At 36.3% G+C, this 22,060-nt stretch overlaps 1 protein-coding gene across 1 annotated transcript; it reads left to right on the forward strand.

The window, feature by feature from the left end:
* Nucleotides 1-2,322: 2,322 nt before the first annotated feature.
* LOC104119234 (uncharacterized) lies at nt 2,323-4,248 on the forward strand. The gene has a single exon (XM_009630679.4). The coding sequence runs from the start codon at nt 2,622-2,624 to the stop codon at nt 4,179-4,181; it is 1,560 nt and encodes a 519-aa protein (XP_009628974.1). The 5' UTR covers nt 2,323-2,621; the 3' UTR covers nt 4,182-4,248.
* Nucleotides 4,249-22,060: the final 17,812 nt, after the last annotated feature.

A 22,060-nucleotide genomic window follows, 5' to 3' on the forward strand; every position in this document is an offset into this window, starting at 1 on the left:
ATAATAATTTAGTAAATTATTTATATGAAAAAAAATAAATTTAATTACGTTATATTCACACACACATAGCAATTATTTAAATATAAAAATATCATTATATTAGCATAATACATGAACTCAAAATGATTGGACATCACCTGAACCTACAAAATGATCAATCTAGTTAAGTATTACCATATAGTTATAGTTTAGAAATATGCAATGTGATGATATCTTACTTAAGGACTTATTTGTACACAATTATTTTGTGTACGACCCCTTCTGATTCTTTGGTTGCTCTATCTTGATAACCAAAACTAATATTAGCATTGGGCTTATAACCAATTATTTTGGAAGACCAACCAAATCTATTTTAACAATTATGTTATATGTTCAAGACACAAACAACATCTACCCTGAGTATAAAATTAATTTTATTATCTAATATGGTAAATTCACTTAATTAAAAGAAAAAATCTGATGATTTTTAATCAATTTTTCTTCCTTATCAATTTTTTTATTTTCGCCACCTTCTTCCATTATCACAATTTGACAGACCCTACGCCACTCTCATCACCCCAATTTTACACACCACAAATATTGTACATCACAAAGTCACAAACACTATTTTTTCCCCTTAAGTCTTTCGTCAATATTTTACTATGATCATATCTTAATGTTGAATATTTTCTCCAAATAAGTTCTGGTCTGTAATGATGTAAGCACCAACACCACCGCCAAACAACAAAATCCTTTCTCTCATTTCATTTTCTCAACTCACTATCAATGAAACAAAATATAAAGAGTTATAAATATTTTAGGTATCTTTAATATTTATTCTAAACCCTAAATATTGGACTCTTCAAATTAATAAAAACATTACTTAAGAAATATCGGCGAAGTAACTTCACGATATTCTTTTGTATTAGGTAAAGTTCAAATATTAAAGTATATCCAATAGAATGGATAATTTTATGTTAAAAGGGGGAAAAATATTTTAATGTGCAATGAAAAGGATAATGAACCGAAATTGAAAATAAAATTCAACCTTCAATAAACGACGATCCGTTAGAGAAACTCATATATGCACTAAATATTTATCATTTAGCTAAAATTCTTAACTGCAATTTGCATTACAAAGATCTGTTTGCTCCCTAACAATAGGCTAACAATACAAAACACAAAACTTATATAGAGTAATACAGCCTGTTTGGCCAAGCTTTTTTGGGCCAAAAAGTATTTTTTTTTTAAGCCAAAAGTGCTTTTTTCAAAAAATTGAGGTGTTTGGCCAAGCTTTTGGAAGGAAAAGAGTGCTTTTGAAGAGAAGCAGAATCAGTTTTGGAGAAGCAGAAAAAAATAGTTTCTCTCCCAAAGCACTTTTTTAAAAATCACTTTTGAGAAAAATAGACTTAGAAGTAGTTTTTAAAAGCTTGGCCAAACCTAATTACTGCTTAGAAGTGCTTTTCAAATTAATTAGTCAAATACAAACTGTTTCTCACCAAAAGTACTTTTGAGAAAAACACTTTTGAAAAAAGCTTTTCAAATTAATTAGTCAAATACAAACTGTTTCTCACCAAAAGTACTTTTGAGAAAAACACTTTTAAAAAAAACACTTATCAAAATAAGCTGATTTTTATAGCTTGGCCAAACAGGATAATAGAGAACATATTGCTTTCCTATTAAAATTGAGAACGGTCTAGCCAACCATCTACTTTTATTTTTCCCTGATTAAACCCTATTACAGCTGTATATTCTGATGGTTGCTTTACTTTATAGAAGTGTTTGGCTCCTCAATAAGTTCTCAAACTAAATTGGAGATACAGTTCAAATTGAAAAGAGAAAAGCAGATCAAGTTATTCAAATTTATATGATGATCCGAAAAGAAGTATGTCTGCATATGGTCGAAGAAGATATCCAAAGAGTAATAGGATTACTTTGTCCTAATCGAAAAAGAATTTCACCCTTGGATAATTTACAATTACATCCTTAAATTATACAAATATTTAAGGGCATAAAAGTCGATCAATATTTCGAAAATATTTTAATCGTTCAACATTTAGCATAAAATATTCGTGCTTTTATAATAATATAGAAGATAGATATAAATATAGATATAGATAGATAGATTCTGCACACATCTTTGGCTTTTTTCTTTCATTGAATTTGCATTTCAAGTACTCAATTATTGACCTATTCAATTTGAAACCTTTAGGCGTCTCTCTCCAAACTTCCAACCTAGCATCTCATCATTTATTTGTTAAGATTAAAAAATAAGATTCATGAGGCTTATGCATCCCGTCTTAGGGTTTGCGCTTCGCCCCGTGTAACATAAAACGTCTCGCCTTAAAACATTGCTTTGGAGAGGGAACGCTACATCCGCCACCATTTAAAAGTCAGGGGACCTAAACTGAATAATGCTGAACCTCAAGGGTCGAGCTATAACTTAGCCCGGAAACTATCAACTCATCCCACTGCACCTCCGTTCGACAGCAGCAGCAGCAGAGAAACGGATAAACCCTCCTAAAATCCTTGAGCTCAACAACGTAAAGCAAAGCCCTTCCGAAAGACCTTCAAAGGTATATATTGTTGCCATTGATTTTCATTTGCTATTATATTAAGGTTTCCTTGACAAATATCCCATTATGCTAAAGCAATTTCACGCTTCAAAGCCACAGTCTTTACTAGTTGTATGCCATCCAATAATTCTAAAGCACCATTTCAAGTTGACATCTTTGAGTATTTCTAATGGTATCTGCAAGAAATCCCAAACCCATGATTTGAATCGCTTATTAAGCCCCAGAAATTTAGTCCCTTTCAGCACTAAACCACCTTCTAAAAATTTGAACTTGGATATATCTGTGAATTTTTCATGTGGATTTCACCCAAAATATCGTCTTGGTAACTACTGTTTAATTACTGCTAGAAGTTATTCAGCTTCGGATTATGGGAAAATAGCAGAAGGCAGTGAAAAGAATCTTCCTTGGCTTGCAAAAGATAAAGCTAAACAAACTAAGAGAAATGAAAAAGTTGTTATAAGCCGATCTTCGTGGGAGGAATCGGCTGAGAAGTTCTTAAAAGATGGTCGTTCTGCTGTGAAAAGTGCAGAATTCAAGAGATATGAGGATAGACGAGACGATTATCAGGGAAAAACTTATAGTGGTGAAGGAGAAGACAATGAGGGAGATATGGAGGAAGTTGATGATCCAAGGTGGGATAAGATTAAGAACACGTTCAATCGGATTAAGGTAAGACCGGGGTCTGATAGGCCGGAGGTTAGAAGGTGGAACAATCAAGATAGTTGGGGTAAAAAGACATGGAAAGAGGCAACTGAATCAACCATACCGCGAATGATTGGCGAGGGAATTTATGGGGTTGGCCCTGTTTTGGCTGCATTGTCTGCGGGAAGAAGGGAATTTTATTCTCTGTATGTACAGGAAGGATTGGATTTGAGTGGGAATAACCGGAAAAAGAAGGATAAGAAAGGGTTTGAAAGAGTTTTGAGGATGGCGGAAAAAGTTGGATTGAGTAAAAAGGAGGTATCTAAACATGACCTCAATATGTTTGCTGATAACAGGCCTCATCAGGGACTGGTCCTCGATGCGTCTCCATTGGAAATGGTTGGTATCAAGGAGTTGGACCCTGTTTCAACTGAGGAAGAGAGCACTCCTCTTTGGGTAGCTTTGGATGAGGTTACTGATCCTCAGAATTTGGGGGCAATTATACGGTCTGCTTACTTTTTTGGAGCTGCAGGGATTGTCTTGTGTGCTAAGAACTCTGCACCGTTGAGTGGGGTAGTGAGCAAAGCAAGTGCCGGTTCACTTGAATTAGTGGAGTTGAGGTCTTGCAAGAATATGATGCAATTCCTAACGTCTTCAGCAGAAAATGGATGGCGGGTCATAGGTGGATCTGTTTCTTCAAGAGCTGTTCCATTGCGTGAGATTGTGCCTGGTGCTCCTACAATCCTTGTTTTGGGAAGTGAGGGCACTGGTCTGAGGCCATTGGTGGAGAGATCTTGTACTCAGTTAGTTAAAATTCCAGGAAACATCCCCGTGGATATAATTGTCGGAGAAGACGAAGATGATCATAGTTCGTCAGGTCAGAACTTTAGGTCCTTCATGGCTGTGGAAAGCTTGAATGTAAGTGTAGCAGCAGGTGTGCTTCTTCATCACTTGATTGCCAGCAATTGTAGCAAAAACAACTAACAAGAAATACAAGCTAATGTAACTTTATTAGATTTGATTGCAATTGTATCGACGATTTTCATCTGCATTTTGATGGTCTTGTTTCTGTGTTGTGCAAGGAGTAATTTAAGTATGCATACAGGCATTTGGTGATTTTCCTGCAATTAGTCGGCTTTGTTCACCTTGCATATCAAAGTAATCTATCCAAGACTTGTTGAACTAGTTCTGCTTGTGATATTTCTCTGTACGAACTTGGTTGTTTTTGGAGTTACCCTTTGTAGGCATGGTAGGTTTGATGGTACTTGTTGGAACTGATAGTGCATGAAAACAGTAACAACTAACAACAAACAATGACATGTATGATCAACTAGAGTACAATACTGAAATTGTTGCAGATCTAAATATCAAAATTGCATTGTCAATGTATAGTATTAATTTTACTACTGAAAAATGTGACCAGGATAAAGGTTTATGATGTTTGCTGTGGTGGGGTCATGGCAAGCCAATGCGTTTTTCGATTTCATGGTACCTTGGGACATGTGGTTGACCTATAGACTCATGCCTGCTTCTTGAATAAACATAAGTTTGATAATAGACACAGTGTGATTACTGATTCATTATGGTTGAGTTTTTGTCTTGTGATTATTAACTGCTACATCCATGGATTTGCGAAGCAGAAAAGATAAAAATCTTCGAATACTCGGTGTGAAATGAGATATTGGGAAGGTGATATAATATTATGCGGTTAGAGATGCTAAACGAAACCTTTCTTAGCGTTACTGTTCTAACAAAAGAACAGCAACTACTGAAGAAAGAAAGAATCCCTTCATAGATGGACCAGCTATGTGTTTATTGAGCAAAAGGGAATCAAATGTGAGAATGAGGCATAAGGGAGTTTGCTTTCCGGTTAGGTAATACTTTATGAATATCTTCCCAGGCTTATATTCTTTGTTTCCTTTAAAATCTAGGAAGAATATTAAAAAGGGGGAAACCGAGTAACAAACTTCATGTTTGGGAGTTACCTATCAAAAGAAAAATCATGTTTGCTTTTGAGTATCATAGCCCGACTATTCTTGGGTAGAGTTTGTCAATCATGTGAGCCTTGAGTTTGCATCAAGTTATGATTTCCATGGAGAATGGAAGAGCATTTTCAGGAATCTCTTGTTATTTATTTATTTATTTTTTTCATTTTTCAATTTGTTCATTTGTTTCTTGTTATTGTGTGGGTTTGGATGGGGGTTTCCCTATTGATTTTACATGATAGAGAGGTAGTAAATTGTCTGAGGGTTTCACCATTCAAAAAGAAAAAGAAGAATATCCCTGTTTTTTCATTTTGACCTTCAACTGCCCAATTTGTGCATGATTTAGACAAATTACTTGAAAATACACTTGCTTGCTTACATGACTTCCTTATCGAAATAAGTAGTACATGACCTATAGTTGTTTTGGGGGTTTAAATATGAAATGCTTGTGCTAATGTATTTAGGTAATTAAACTTCTCGCTAATTATTTGTTTCTGATCTCCAGAATTGTGATATTATCTTGTAAGAATTACAAAAAAATACACATGACCTCACACCATAACAAAAAATGGCCCATGTTTTTAAGTTTTACCCAACCTAGCCCATATTGCACATATTTTGAAAGCACTAGCAAATTCAAAACTTGTGTTCTTACAACCATTGCTTCTAAAAGCTATGGAGTTAAATATGTGTTCTCACAACCATTGCTTTCACTCTCTCTTCTTCTCACATTTTCTACATATGCTTCAAGGGGTCGTCCGCCTTTGCTGCTTCTTACCCTGTGTCACCTGGTTGCAATGTAAGAAAATTGAAGAGTAGAAGTCCACCATTGAAGGCCATTCAAAGCTTTGCTTTCGAAAATAGGATTTTTTGAGTTTGTTAGTTGTTTGGATTGAGTGTTATTCCAATTGATTGAAAATATCAAAAGGAGTTCAAAATTTAAATTTGAAGTGATTTAGAGTAGATTTGAGCAAGATTTGAGTTAAATTTTAGAAAAGACACAAGGAAGAAGACGAAGTCAGTTTTTTGTATAATTATGTATAATATTGTATAATAGTGTATAAACACATCTTATACACTATTATACACCTTTATACAAGCGTCTATAGACGAACTTCTTCCACGATTTTCAGTTGCAATTCTTGTTCAAAATCAGTTCAAATCTCCATTAAATTACTTCAAATTTTATATACAACCTCCTTATACTATTTCTAACAAGTTTAAATAACACCCACTCCAAATTTTTCACAAAATCAAATTTGAAATTTAAACCCACATGTGTAAGCTTGTTAAAAATTTAATTTTCACCATCCAAATAGATTTGTTTTGTTGAATTAATATTTGAGTCACAGTTACTGATTCGAAAGTTAACTTAAAAGGTTGAGCAATCTTTTTTAAAAATTAAATAGTAATTTCTAGAACCTATTGGAGTTGGATGTTGAATCTTAGCCTATTATTTTTGGTCTAGTTGGTTGTAAATTGAAATATGAGCTATAAAATTGAAATGCAGGGAGCTCAGTTGTTCTTATGTGAAATTTTCCCTATTATCTTCTTATTTGTGGGTAATTGCCTCTTTATTCTCCTTTTCTTTTTTCTCGTTCTTTCTTTATTTTTTGCTTTTTTCTCCTTTTCTGTTCATATATTTTTTCTCAATCATATTATTCCTTATTTTTTCCTCATCATAATCTGATTCCACACTCAATTTTTGGCTCCTTTCTTTTCATTTTTTTTATTTCTCTTTTTTCTTTCCTTTTGTTCATTTTTTTTATTTCTTGTTCCTTTTTTATTTCATTTAACTTTTTTTTCTTTTATTTCCCTTTTTTCTATATAATTTAATTTCATTAACTTAATTTTTGCACGGGTTGCACGCTGCAACGGATGTGTTATTTAATTGGAGAATCGGGTTGCACGCCGCAACGGAATTAATTATAAATATATTGGTGGATCGGGTTGCACGTCGCAACGGAATTGAATATAAATTTATTGGTGGATCGGGTTGCACGCCGCAACGGAATTAAATGAAAATTGATTATATTGGTGGATCGGGTTGAACTCCGCAACGGAATTTAAATATGAAATTATTGTGATATTAAGGTGAATTCCGATTGTAATTCTCATGATGCATTCCATGTTGGGATGGTTATTGTGGCTTCTTAAATCACTTCATTATATTTTGAACATAATTAATTAACCGTCAATATATTAAAAATGGGACAATATGGATTTCTTGTGTGAGTCATGCCTCCTATGTGATATGATAAGTTGTTGAAACTTAGCAGATTTAAATGAAAGAATTTTCAAGAGGTTCTACTTGTGTGTCTTTCAAAAATAAAACTCATATTTTATTCGGAGATTTATTAATCTAAATGGTGATTATGTTTCTACTCTAATTAGTATCTTAAATTTGATCATTATCTTATTGTCATGTAATTACGTAAAAATATTATTATTTCGTATTACTTTAATAAATTCCATATTTATCTCGTTAATATTTGATTGAATGTCTTATTTGTATAAATATAATATTTTATCGGATATCATATATTTTTAAACTAAATTCAATTGATATTATATTTATACAACTTATCCACTATTTTACCTTATTTAAATCCTAAATTGGCTAAATAGCTCATTTGACAGTTTACTATGTTCAAGTTGGAATTGTGTTTGATTGTGTTTAAATTATTCATCATTTCATGATAAGGACGAGAGTAAAAGTACGATGGGTGATGCCGTGCCATTTTAATATTATAGTTGTACTCTGACTGTGTTGTTGCTTAATTGCTTGATTGTTTGCTCGATGCCATCCGTGTTATCATTGTTTTCACTGTTGAATTGAATTGGAAATTCTTCTGTTATTGGCCTTATATTAATATTTTTTCCTTGTTAGCTTTATGTAACATATTGTACAAGTTTATATGTCTGGTAGGTGTCTTGACCTGGACTCGTCACTACTCTACCGATGTTAGGCTTGATACTTACTGGGTACCGCTGCGGTGTACTCATACTACGCTTCTGCACATCTTTTTGTGCAGATCCAGGTAACTCAAAGTTATTGATATTCTTGTTAGTTAATAGAGCATTGCTGTGGAGACTCAAGGTATACCTGTTGTCGCGTTCGCAGGCTTCGGAGTCACCTTCTGATATTTTTCTTACACTGTTTAATTCTATTCTGGAACAGTTGTATTTTGAGATTGTAGGAAGTTTCTATTACAAATTTGTTCCATATAATTGATTTCTTTATTATCATTTAAACTGAATTGTTAAAAATGGTTAAAATTATTCTAACATTGGCTTGCTTAACAAATAAAATATTAGGCGCCATCACGATCCCGAAGATAAAAATTTCGAATCATAACACACAAGGAGCGAGCCCGATTTTGACCGTATATAGAGCCAACCCTTGATTTGAAACTCGAAGATAATAGGGTCTACCCCTCTAATCCTCTCTATTTAAATATCAAATTTAGGTAACATGGTGCAGGGTTCGAACAAATCCCTCAATCTTTGCCATGTGAACTAATCTTAGTATCTCTACCAAACATTTCTTTAATCATAGTTCATTACAAATCTTTAATAGTGCATATGAATTTTTTTTACATTATGACAATAAAGTGTTCATAAAAATAAGTAGAATACGGCTATACATCATACATCAGCACGACTAGTACTTTTTTTTTATTATGTTAGATTCTTTTTTTGTGGCATATGTATAAAGTTTATATATATATATATATATATATAAAAGGAGTCCATTACTCAAAAGACCATTCAACTATTCAAAATTATAAACTAAAGTCACTTTACTTCATTTGTAAAAGGAAAGTCATTGAACTATGACTATTACACACAAATGGTCACTCAACTATTATACACAAATGGTCACTCAACCGGTATTATCAAAATTTTTGATGAAAAGATGTGACGTGACATTCTACATGAACATTTTATATTTTCAGACCAAATAAAATAATTTAACACCCAATCAATACCTAAAACATCCACTCATAAATCGTACTCGACCCGCTAAATGTCCACATGTAAAAACTCACCGGCTAAATGATACCTAAAGGCTAATTGCAAAAGCATCTCCCTTTTCTTATAAAATAAAGTGTTAATACCCTAAAACTCTTCTAAACTATTATGTTTTTGTTGTTTCCTACTTAAATTATTCTATATTCTCAAGAACCCCTGAATTATATTGTCCTTCATATTAAAACTCCCTCGTTGCATTCTTATAGATGTGTCTAGTATATGCTCATAATTATCTAAAACATTTGCCATGTGATACTATACGTGGCTATTTAATTTAACTTAAAATTCCTCTAAACTATTACCTTTTTGCCAGTTAATAGGGGTGTATATAGATCAGGTTAGTTCAGATTTTTTAATTACCAAACCAAACCAATGGTGTCGGGTTGTTAAATCTATAAACTAAACCAAACCAAACCAATAGAGTCGGATTTTTGCTCTAAATATGTAACTTTTGCTCCAAATATTTCTTTAGCCCTCGTAGGATACAACTATATAATGTAGTTTTCAAGAAAATAATACAATAATATGAGATGAGTCGTAGCACTGTACTAAAATATTCAATAACAAAGATAATAAAATTGCATAAAAAAATATTACTAATTAATACGCCATAATAAAAATTAACATAATCTAAAAATACTATATACGTCATGCTAAAATAAATATAGCTAATACGTACTATTAAATACACAGCTAAGTACTAAAGAAAAAGATAAGCTAAGTTATGCATTTTCATTATAAACCAATGCAAAACTAAAAAATAAATATCCAACACTACTGTCATTCCTAGTGTTGAATTGCATTTTCTTTATTAGTATTGATTTAAACTTTATTTGACTTACTACCTTTATGGGCTATTAAATTTGTTGGACTATTCAAGAATGTTAAGTCCAAATATTAAATAATACAGATAAAATTGTGAACAAGTTTAAGAAATATTTATAAATTATATTACAATAAATATTAATATCACGATCCGGAATTTCCACTTTCGGGACCGTAATGGTGCCTAACATTTTACTTGCTAGGCAAGCCAACATTAGAGAAGCTTTAAGCCAGTTTTTAATCAATTCAAATAAGTAAAACAAATTAAACCGAAATGAAACTAAAATGAAGTACGGAGTGGCATAATAACCAATAATATCTAAGTACAACCCGGATATGGAATCACAAGTACACGAGCTTCTAGAGTCTCTACAAATAGAGTTTGAAATAAGTACAACTATCTCGAATGAAAAGAACAATAAATAGGGAAAGTGGAAGGGGACTTCAAGGTTTGCGGACGCTGGCAGATCTACCTCGAGTCTCCAAATGCTAATCCGAGCTGATGCACCTCACGTACAATTGGGACCAGTACCAAAATCTATACAAGAAGTGCAGAGTGTAGTATGAGTATAACCAATCCAATGTACAGTGCAAGTGTCGAGCCTAACCTCGACGAGGTAGTGACGAGGCTATGACAAGACACCCACAAAATTAAACTTGTACAGACAAAAATATACATACAACATAACTGTCACGACCCAAAACCAACCGTCATGATGTGGCATATCGTGGAACTAGGCAAGCCACTACTCAACATCTCAACATAGTAAAAGCTTTGAAAATAAAGACGGAAGCAATTAATATTTAAGAAAAACCTTTTTGAAAACAGAAATAATCCAAAATACGATACAATCCATCCCAAAATCGGGGTGTCACAGAGTACATGAGCGTCTAAACCAGAATACAGTCCACTACAATATTTAGAAAATAAAAACTGAAACAAATAGAGATAAAGAAGGAGAGTCAAGGCCTACGAACACCGTGCAACTACCTCGATAGTCTCCGGGATCTGGCTCCTCAATCAACAACCGCCGTGACCAGAAATGCCTGGATCTGCACACGAGGTGTAGGGAGTAACGTGAGTACAACCAACTCAGTAAGTAGCAAGTCCAACCTTTGGACTGAAAGGTAGTGACGAACTCAACCAGCACAATTCAAAAAAGAAAATAATAGTGCAAAAACGTAGGCATGCTTTCAAGTTAAATAGATAGTTCAAAACAATAAAATAGATCAAATCTGAACAATGTGAAGAATATAACTCTTCTACTTCTATATGCCAATGCACATGCTGTATGTGATTCACCATGCTGACAACCTCATGGGCTCACACTCTCAAATGCTCAACCACTCAGTACTGTATATGGCCCATACGACCCAGAAAAGATCCATCCCGGATTATATACATCACTGACCATCAGTCACCCAATACCTAGGAAGGCCAATCCAACCCTATGGAGAAGATCCATCTCCAGGTATCAAGTACTTCGGACAAGACCCATGTTCAGGGAAGATCCATCCCTCAATAATATTAACCGCGCTCACTGGGGGTGTGTACAGACTCCGGAGGTGCTCCTACAGCCCAAGCTCTATCATAAAATCAGTATAACCACTGTGGCGTGCAACCCGATCCCATAACTGTCACTCATAATCATGCTCTCGGCCTCACTCAGTCATCAATCTCTTCAATCTCACTCACGTGCTCACAAATGTCATGAAAACTAACCCAAAATAATGATATAATGTATCAATAAATAACAACTGAGATTGAGATATGGTATGAAATGAATGAATATGACTGAGTACAAAGTATCAGTGAAATCAGTAAGGTGACAGCAAGAAACGACCACTATGGGTCCCAACGGTATCGACATAAAGCCTAAACATGACATCTAGCATGATTGACAGCTCAATTACTTTATCGCATGATGAAAATACGGATATCAACAAGATAGGATCACTATACAGTGCCATGAAATCAACCAGGTCACAATTCTCACGGTGCACGCCCGCACGCCCGTCACTTGGCATGTACGTCACCTCAATACCAATCACGTAACACATAATTCGGGGTTTCGAACCCTCATAACCAAGTTTGAAAGTATTACTTACCTCGGACCACGTAATTATTTATTTTGCTATGCTTCTGCCTCGCGAATCGGTCTCTGAACGCCTTGAATCTAGTCACAATAAATTTGATTCAGTCACTACAAATTATAGGAATAAATTCCATATGAAATTCTACATTTTCTAATAAAAATCCGAAATTGCACTTAAAAATTGCCCGTAGGGCTCACGTCTAGGAACCCGACAAAAGTCACGAAATATGAACGCTCATCCAACCATGAGTCCAACCATACCAATTTTACCAAAATCCGATATCTACTCGACCTCCAAATCCTCAAATATTATTTTAAAATCCCTAGGTCCAAATTCCTGATTTATACCTCAAAAATACGTAATCTAGTCGGATTATTCGATGATAATTCAATATTATAGAGTAGAAATGATTACAAGTTACTTACCTCAAGATTTTCCGTGATTTATTGCTCAAAAATCGCCTCAACCCGTGTTGGAAATGCCCAAAAATGGCCAAAGCTCGGAACTCCTCTGATTTTATTCTGTCCAGGGGTTTTCGCACCTGCGGTCTCGCAGGTGCGAGAATTTCCCTCGCTCCTGCGGCTGACATCGCACCTGCGGACAGAAGTCCGCTTCTGCGACGAGTCCAAACTGCCCCCTTTTTGCTTCTGCGGTCGTTCAGTCGCATCTGCGACCTCGCAGGTGCGGCAAAAGCTTCGCACCTGCGCAACCTGGCCCGCCCTTCACTCATGGCCGCTTCTACGGTGATCCTTGTGTACATGCAGTGTCGCACTTGCGATCAAAGCTTCACAGGTGCGGTTACACCAGAAGTAAAATTTCCAGATTTACCTAAGTCCAACTTTTCAATCCGTTAACCATCTGAAACTCTTCCAAGGCCCCCAGGACCTCAACCAAATATACCAACAAATCCTAAAATATGATACGAACTTAGTCGAAACTTCAAATCACATCAAACAATGCTAAAACCATGAATCACACCCCAATTCAAGCTTGATGAAAACTAACGAATTCTAACTTCTATATTCCATACCGAAACCTAGCAAATCAAGTCTGATTGACCTCAAATTTTGCACACAAGTCATAAATAACATAACGAAGCTATGAAAAATTTTCAGAACTGGATTCCGACCTCAATATCAAAAAGTCAACTCCCCGGTCAAACTTCGAACTTAAATTTCTTATTTTCGTCATTTCAAGCCTAATTTAGCTATGGGCCTCGAAATAAATATCAGTACATACTCCTAAGTCCAGAATCACCATACAGAACTATTGGAATCATCAAAATCCCATTCAGGGGTCGTTTACACATATTTCACCATCCAATCCATTAATTCAACTTAAGCTTTCCTGTTGGAGACTAAGTGTCTCCATTCATTTCAAAACCTCACCGGGCCCGAACCAATTACCCCGGTAAGTCACATAAAAACTGTAAAGCATGAATTTAGCAGTAAATGAAAAAACGGGATTATACTATTCAAAATAACCGGCCGGGTCATTACATCCTCGATGTAACGACCCGGCTGGTCGTTTTGAGAGTAATAGCCCCAATCCCCTATTAACTACTTTTTCCATATCTATTTTCTGCTATTGTGACTTACCGGGAGGTTTCGTTTTGATTTTTAGAGTGTTTTGGGACACTTAGTCCCTAAATGGGAGCTTAAGTTTTAAAATTTAGGCCGTAGTCGGAATAGTATAAAGACGACTCCAGAATGGAATTCCATCGACTCCATTAGCTCCGTTGGGTGATTTTGGGCTTAGGGGCGTGTCCGGATTGTGTTTTGGAGGTCCGTAGCTCAATTAGGCTTGAAATGGCGAAAGTCGAATTTTTGTAGTTTTGGACCGTAGTGGAATTTTTGATATCGGGGTCGGATTCCCATTCCGAAAGTTGGAGTAGGTCCGTAATATTGATTTTGACTTGTGTGCAAAATATGGGGTCAATGGATGTGGTTTTGTTAGTTTCGGCATCGATTGTCGAATTTGGAAGTTTTAAGTTCTTTAAGTTTGAATCGGAGGATGATTCATAATTTTAGCATTGTTTGATGTGAATTGAGGGCTCTACTAAGTTCGTATGGTATTTTAGGATTGGTTGAGGTCTCGGGGGCCTCGGGTGAATTTCGAGGTGTGTTTTGAGCCAGTACGGGCTTTTTGGCACTCTAATGTTGTTCTGGGAGTCTTTGGAAGTGCGGACCGCACATTTTGGGAGTGCTGAGGCAAAAAGGGAAGTGTAGACCTCAGGGGAATTGTGCGGACCGCACAATTTTGTTTGCAGCCGCACTTCAGGCCGCAAAGGAGTGTGCGGCCGCACTCAGGAACTCTCAGATTCGGTGATCTGACTTCAGAAGCTTATATCTTTTGATCTAGGAGGAATTTTGATTTGATTCAAAAACTAAAGTTGTTGACCTTCGTGTCTAGTTTCCATAAAGATAAAGAAGTCATCATTTGGACATCTGTAGAGAAAGATATGGCCAAAATACTAAAGTCTGGCAATGCAGTCACCAAGAGAGTGCGGCCGCATAATTTTTGTGCGACCACAGGAGCTGGGATGTGCGCCCGCGCTTGGAATTGTGCGGACCGCACATGGTGAGTTCAGAGAATGTACTATATAACTGAGACTTAGGTTATTATTTCATTTTTGGACCTTGGGAGCTTGGTTTGAGACGATGTTTCATGGGTTTTTCAAGAAATTCATTGGGGTAAGTTGATTCTAACTCGAATTTGGTTAATATACATGAATATATCACTGATTTTATCATTTAATTAGTACTTTAAGATGAAAATTTGGAAAAAATTGTAGAAAATTCATAAAACACAAATTGAGGATTTGAAGGTCGAGCTGTGATTGGAATTGGCTAATTTTGGTATAGTTGGACTCGTGAGTGAATGAGTATTCATATTTTGTGACTTTTACCCGATTTCGAGACGTGGGCCCGGGGAGGCATTTTTCTAATTTCTTGCTTTAGCTTTGATTTCATTAGCTAGATTAGTTTCTTGTAGCTATATTTACGTTATGTAATTGATTTGGCTAGATTTGGGCCACTCGGAGCCGGATATTCGTGGGAAAGGCATTGTGACTGATTGATTGAGCTTGTTTATAGGTAAGTGGCTTGCCTAACCTTGTGTGGGGGAACTCCCCTTAGAATTTGGTACTGTTTTTGATATATGAGCACCGTTTACGTGAGGTGACGAGTGCGTACATGTGCTATTGTTGAAAAACTCTGTTTTCATTAAGTAAAATACTTGTCTTTCTTTAACTGAGCTACACTAGTATATGAATTTATCCTGTTTAGTCTAGAACATCATGTCTACGTGTCTTAATTGCTTATGTGAACTCTGTACAGTATGCTTAGTAAATTTCCTGCTTCTTCCTTGACTGGTGCTTAGTCTAAATTGTAAGCTTTCGTGATGTAGTTGTATTTCTATTATTTGCTCTGCATATTTAGTTTGGGACTACAGAACGGTATTCTGGTAGATCCCCCTGCTCTGCATATTTACTTTGGGATTATGGAACGGTATTCCGGTAGATCCCCCTGCTCTACATATTTACTTTGGGACTACGGAACGTTATTCCGGTAGATCCCCCTGCTTTGCATATTTACTTTGGGACTATAGAATGGTATTCCGGTAGATCCCCCATTATTTTTGCACATTTACTTTGGGACTACGGAATGGTATTCCGATTGATCCCCCTGCTCTGCATATTTACTTTGGGACTACGGAACGGTATTCCGGTAGATCCTCCCTTATTTTTGCACTTTTACGTTTGGGACTATGGGACGGTATCCTGGGAGATCCCCTATTGTTATTTCTGTGTACTGAACTGTTGACTTGCTATGATTTCATTCTTGTTAAATTTCAGTACTTATTTTTACTGCAATATTTCATTTTATCTTGTGTTATTATCTATATACCAGTAGGGCCCTGACCTGACCTCGTCACTACTCGACCGAGGTTAGGCTTGGCACTTACTGGGTACCGATTGTGGTGTACTCAAGCTACTCTTTTGCATATATTTTTCGTGTGCAGATCCAGATACTCATTATTAGTCGCACTATCAGTGAGCTGAGATAGCTTTGGAGACTTCAAGGTATATCTGTCGTATCCGCAGATCTCGGAGTCCCCTTTTACTCTTCCCCATGTCCATTATCTTCTGTATTTTCTTTTGATAGACTCTGATGTATAGAGTCACTTGATTTTCCTTCTGTAGTTTGTGATTCACGATGTTCCAGGTTTTGGGAATGCTATGTAGTATACTAAGGAGTTGGTTATTGTACATGCCAAGCGGTATGGTATTCAATTATGGTGTTATTGCTACAGTTAGTTGTTGAATTTAAGTTTTCATTTCATTATTCCGCAAATGTTAGTCTTACCTAGTCACAGAGACTAGGTGCCGTCACGACGTCATACAGAGGGGAAATTGGATCGTGACAAGTTGGTATCAGAGCTCTAGGTTCATAGGTGTCATGAGATACAAGCCGGTTTATTAGAGTCTCGCGGATCAGTACTGTCACGATCCAAACTAACCCTGTCATGATGGCACCTATCGTAGAACTAGGCAAGCCGACTAATTTCCAAAACAAACCGATATTTTCATTTCAAAGATAATCCAACGTTATTTAACATAAAAACCTTCGTAGAGGAGTTCCAATCAAAATAAAAGTGTGGAAGAAAAAGCCCGACATCGGAGTGTCACTAGTCATGAGCATCTACTACAATCTATCTAACAATATCAAAGTTAACTTAGCCTGAAAAATAGCTAAATACAACTAAAGAAAGATAAGAGGGAGAAGAGCAGGGGCTGCGATCGCCAAACAGCTACCTTGCTATCTCCAAGGAAATCTGCAACTAGAACAATCAATAACCGCTACCGTGTCCAGCTACACCTGAATCTGCACACAAGGTGCAGGGAGTAACGTGAGTACGCTAACTCAGTAAGTAACAATAATAAATAAAGACTGAGCAGTAGTGACGAGCAATAAAGCATATAACATTCATATCGGAAAATCCCAGTAAAATACCACATGCTTTTAAAATCAGGGTTTGAATCAAAACATCTCGTTTAACGCAGTTCCAGAAAAAAATCATTTAAAGATATTTTTTAACAGTTTTCAAACAGAGGAAAAATACAAAGGTGAGCAAAAATGATGAAATCATAAACAGCCCCTCGGGCAAAACATCACCCATATACAGCCCCTCGGGAAAACCTCACAGTCACTCGTGCCACTCGGGCATACCTCACAATCACTCTTGCCACTCGGGCATACCTCACAATCACTCATGCCTCCCAGTCACTCAGCACTCGGCACTCGCACTCAGTAGGTACCTGCGCTCACTGGGGGTGTGTACAGACTCCGGAGGGGCTCCTTCAGCCCAAGCGCTATAATCTGCACGGACAACTCACGTGCTGCACGGACAACTCACGTGCTATAATAATAAAGTATGCTACAGGCGGGCAACCCCGATCTACACTCTTCCTTACAATCAGGCCCTCGGCCGATATCAACATGCTGCGGCGTGCAACCCGATCCCATAAATTTCCTCATAAATCAGGCCCTCGGCCTCACTCAGTCATAAACCTCTCAAGCCACTCGGGCATTTCAATAAAATAAGGCATTCGGCCCAAAATATTTATATGCATTAAAATAGAGTCATAAAACTGAGTTATGCGGTAAACAAGTATAAACATGACTGAATATAGATTTTCAATCGAAAACAATGAGAGGATAGTGAGAAAAAGCCCCTAAGGGTCCAAACAACACTGACGCATGGCCCAAACATGGCATTAAGCCCAATTTACAGAAACTCTTTCTAAAACATAAAAGTATCATATAGTTTCAACAAAGTATGCAACTTTACAGTTGCTACCGGATGGACCAAGTCATAATCCCCAACAGTGCATGCCCACACGCCCGTCACCTAGCGTGTGAGTCGCTAACAATAGTAGAATGATACAAAATATGGGATTTCGTACCCTCAGGACTAGATTTACAATCGTTACTTACCTCAAACCGATTAAATATCTACCCCGCAATGCTCTTGCCTATGGACTCGGCCTCCAAATTCTCTGAATCTATTCACAATCAGTACAATACCATCAATACGCGCTAATGGAATAAATTCCACAAGAAAAGCTACGAAATTAGACCAAAACCCGAAATTGGCTCAAACTCGCCCCCCGGGCCCACGTCTCGAAATCCAAAAAAATTCACAAAACTAGAAAGCTCATTCACTCACGAACCTAACCATACCAAATTCATCAAAATCCGACATCGTTTGGTCCTTCAAATCCTTAAATTACTTTCCAAATATTTCAAGTCCTAACCCCTCATTTTTACTAATTACAATGATTAAACAACGGAAAATCACCATATATACGAGTATTAGGGCTCAAGCAACTTAGCTCACTGATAGACCTTGAATCACCCTTCAGAAATCCCTCCAAAACCTCCAAAACCCGACTTGAAAATGGTGGAAATAAACCAAATTCGCAAAGGGTTCTATTTATAGTTTCTGACTAGGTTTTTCGCACCTGCGGAAACTTTCACGCTTCTGCGCCACCGCACCTACGAAAAAATTCATCGCAGGTGCGGAACTCACTTAGAAGCCCAGCTTCCGCATCTGCAGCCCAAAACCCCGCGCCTGCGAAGGCGCACCTGCGCGTTTCCTCCGCTTCTGCGAATGCACTGTTGCGTGTGCAGAAATCAGTGCAGCGACTTTACAGCTGTAGAGAGTTGACTTGTACTGTCATCAGAGGAACTGATGGACATTTGTTCCATCTCCCGTTTCTTTGATTCAAGTTGTTGGGACTTGTGCCAGACTTAAAACTTGTTGTTCTTGAACACTTTGAGGATGTGTAACAAGTTCCCAATCTGGTTCTTATTGAGAAGTTTGTTAGATCATCAAAATACACAAAGACACGTAACTTAACACTATGTTATCCAAACCTTGTCCCTACTGTCTACTTAAGAATTTGAGAAGTAAAAAATCAGCCAGCATTTGAATTCTACCACTTGAAAAAATTAAATTCGTCCGTTTTCAAATTGAAATTTCCATTTGATACCAAAAGAATAAAGAATCTGCTATATATAATTATACAGGAAAATTACAAAAGATGCAATTTTGTAGCCTTAGCCAACACAAATCTTCCATAACTATACAAGAAAACTGACAAAAGATGCAATTTTTAACGTTAGCCAATACATTCTCCGACAGATTATCTAGAACATGAAAAATCCATTCGTCACAATATTATACCACCCAAAAAGAATAAAGAATCTACAGCAATCTTACAACAAAAACTGAAATAAGATAAGAGTACACATTTTACACGTTAGCCTCCAATATGTTAGTTATGATTGTGCTGTTGACGGTCCAAAACTGGCTAATAATGCAAGGGATAGACTGCTCGACAAGTCGGGCATGTGTTTTTCTTGGATAGCCAAGGCAAGAGACACCTAATATGAAAGGCGTGGGAACAATATGCTGCATGCTCGTCTTTAAACTCTTCATAACAAACAGGGCAAGTGTCATCTATTAGATCTTTAAGTCTAGATGAAATGTTGAATAAGTTAACCTTCTAATGATTGGCTCTATCTTTTCTCTTTAGCATAAGTTACTCCGATATTCAGAAGTCTATTAGCTTAACTATTCTAGGCTGGTTGTTCTTCCTTTTGGAATTAATGCAAAATCAACAGTGTACTAAGAATTTATAAGACTATCATTCTTTTCCCACTCATCTGTCCAAACCTCAAAAGGCTCATCTACAAAAATCTTTTTAACCCTTGCAAGGTAGAATCATCAATTCTCACTCACTATTAGTAACTTCTTTAGTCTTTACTGTAGATATAGACAAGGAAAAACTTGTATTGACAAGAAAAAGGATAAGACTCTGCACTTTTTCTGTTTTATAATGAGTAAAAAGCTTTACATGATCATGAGCTGTATAGGATTTGGATAATGTTTTATCCTAGCTAATCTTCCAACTCTTGGGGGTTGAGATTGTCAGTTTATTGTTCGCAACACTAAACTAATACTACTGATCTTCAACCATTACAGGTTCCAACAAATGAATGTAGGTAATTTGGAAAATATGATCAGCGAAATACACTATGCACAGAGTTAAAATAATCGAAAGCAAATGCAAACCTTATGCTGAGGAACTTTCTCTTGCATATGAATTTAGGAACTTGTTTTGACAGATGAAGTTTTGCATTTCACATTCTCTTGCATCTCATATGTGGGAGTAGTCTTCATAATATAAATTGGTTGTTTCCAACTTTATTAGACATTCAGAAAAGGCAAAGAAGAATAATAAGAATGTTTATATCATTATGTTGTGCAAACCTTGTCCCCACTGTCGAGGTAAGAAGTTGAGAGAAACAAAACAGCCTGCAGCAACTGAAATGCTTTCTAGAACATGAAAAAATTACTTTTCTTTCAAATTAAAATTGCCATTGATACAAAAAATAATCTGCAATAATTATACAAGAAAATTGCAAAAGATGCGATTTTTGAGTGTTAGCCAACACAATCTGCCATAAATATACAAGAAAACTGAAAAATATGCAATTTTTAAACGTTAGCCAACACATTCCCCGACATATTATTTAAAACATGAAAAATCCATTCGTTACATTATGATACCATACTACCCAAAAAGAATAAAGAATCTGCAACAATCATACAACAAAACTGAAATAAGATAAAGAGTACACATTTTAAACTTTAGCCTCAAATATGTTAGTTATGATTGTGCTAATGTCATTGATGAACCAAAACTGGCGAATAATGCAAGGTATAGACTGCTCGACAAGTTGGGCATGTGTTTACGATACGAATCATTCCTATAATCAGTAGCACTCGCACTGCGTAGGGTAGAACTTGTTTTAACATATGAAAATTTTCACTTCACAGTCTCTTGCATCTCATAACGAAGACTAGTCTTCACATGAATTGGTTGTTTTCAACTTCACGGCGTTGAGAAAGGCAACAAAGAGTAACAAGAATGCTTATATATCATTGTTCTGTGCCAATCTTACTCCAAAAAAATAAAGAACCTGCAATAAATATATAAGAAATTTGAAAAAAAGACGCTATTTTTCCAACATCTTATAATATATTGCACATGAAAAATTCCTTCGTTACAATATGATACTACCCAAAAAGAATAAAGAAACTGCAGCAATATTCATACAACAAAACTGAAATAAGATAAGAGTACACATTTTAAACGCTAGCCTCCATTTCAATATGTTGGTTATGATTGTGCTAATGTCGTTGACGGTCCAAAACTGACGAATAATGCAAGGGATAGACTGATCGACAAGTTGGGCATGTGTTTTTTTCAGATAGCCAAGGCAAGAGACACCTAATATGAAAGGCGTGCGAACAATATGTTGCAATCACTTCATTCTCGTCTTTAAACTCTTCATAACAAACAGGGCAAGTGTCATCTATTAGATCTTTAAGGGTAATACCTGGACTTGGACACCAAGACCTTAGAGTTGGATTCACTTCAAAAAAATGTAACGAACCTAGAGGGAGAGATGGCAGAGCCACGACGCAGTACCAGAGTAGTGCAGCCACCCAAACACTTGGATGATTACGTGGTCCCAAAAAGGACATCTCTGCCAAACTCGTTAGTGGGAAGCAAGCACCAGGCTGTCCCAAATGCAGGGGATATTGTTATATAAACTCAGAGAGACTCTTTGTTAGGATAGGAATGAGTTAAGTCTTTATTTTGCCTTAATTTTCTTTGTTCTGGAACCTTTCCCCATTCTCCCTTTTGTTTTTTCTTTAATGAAATTTTAGTGTTGCTGCTCTTTCTTGTTCAATCCAAAGCTGTAATCAGAGGTTTGGTTATTTTCCATTTTGAATCAATACAAGTTCATAACAATTTGGTGCTCTCGTTGACCTTCCCTACAA

This window comes from Nicotiana tomentosiformis, chromosome 2 (assembly GCF_000390325.3).
Source record: "Nicotiana tomentosiformis chromosome 2, ASM39032v3, whole genome shotgun sequence".
Taxonomy (NCBI): domain Eukaryota; kingdom Viridiplantae; phylum Streptophyta; class Magnoliopsida; order Solanales; family Solanaceae; genus Nicotiana; species Nicotiana tomentosiformis.

Bases quoted from the DNA above. Each gene is read 5' to 3' on its own strand.
- LOC104119234 (XM_009630679.4), top strand. From the start codon at position 2,622: ATGCTAAAGCAATTTCACGCTTCAAAGCCACAGTCTTTACTAGTTGTA.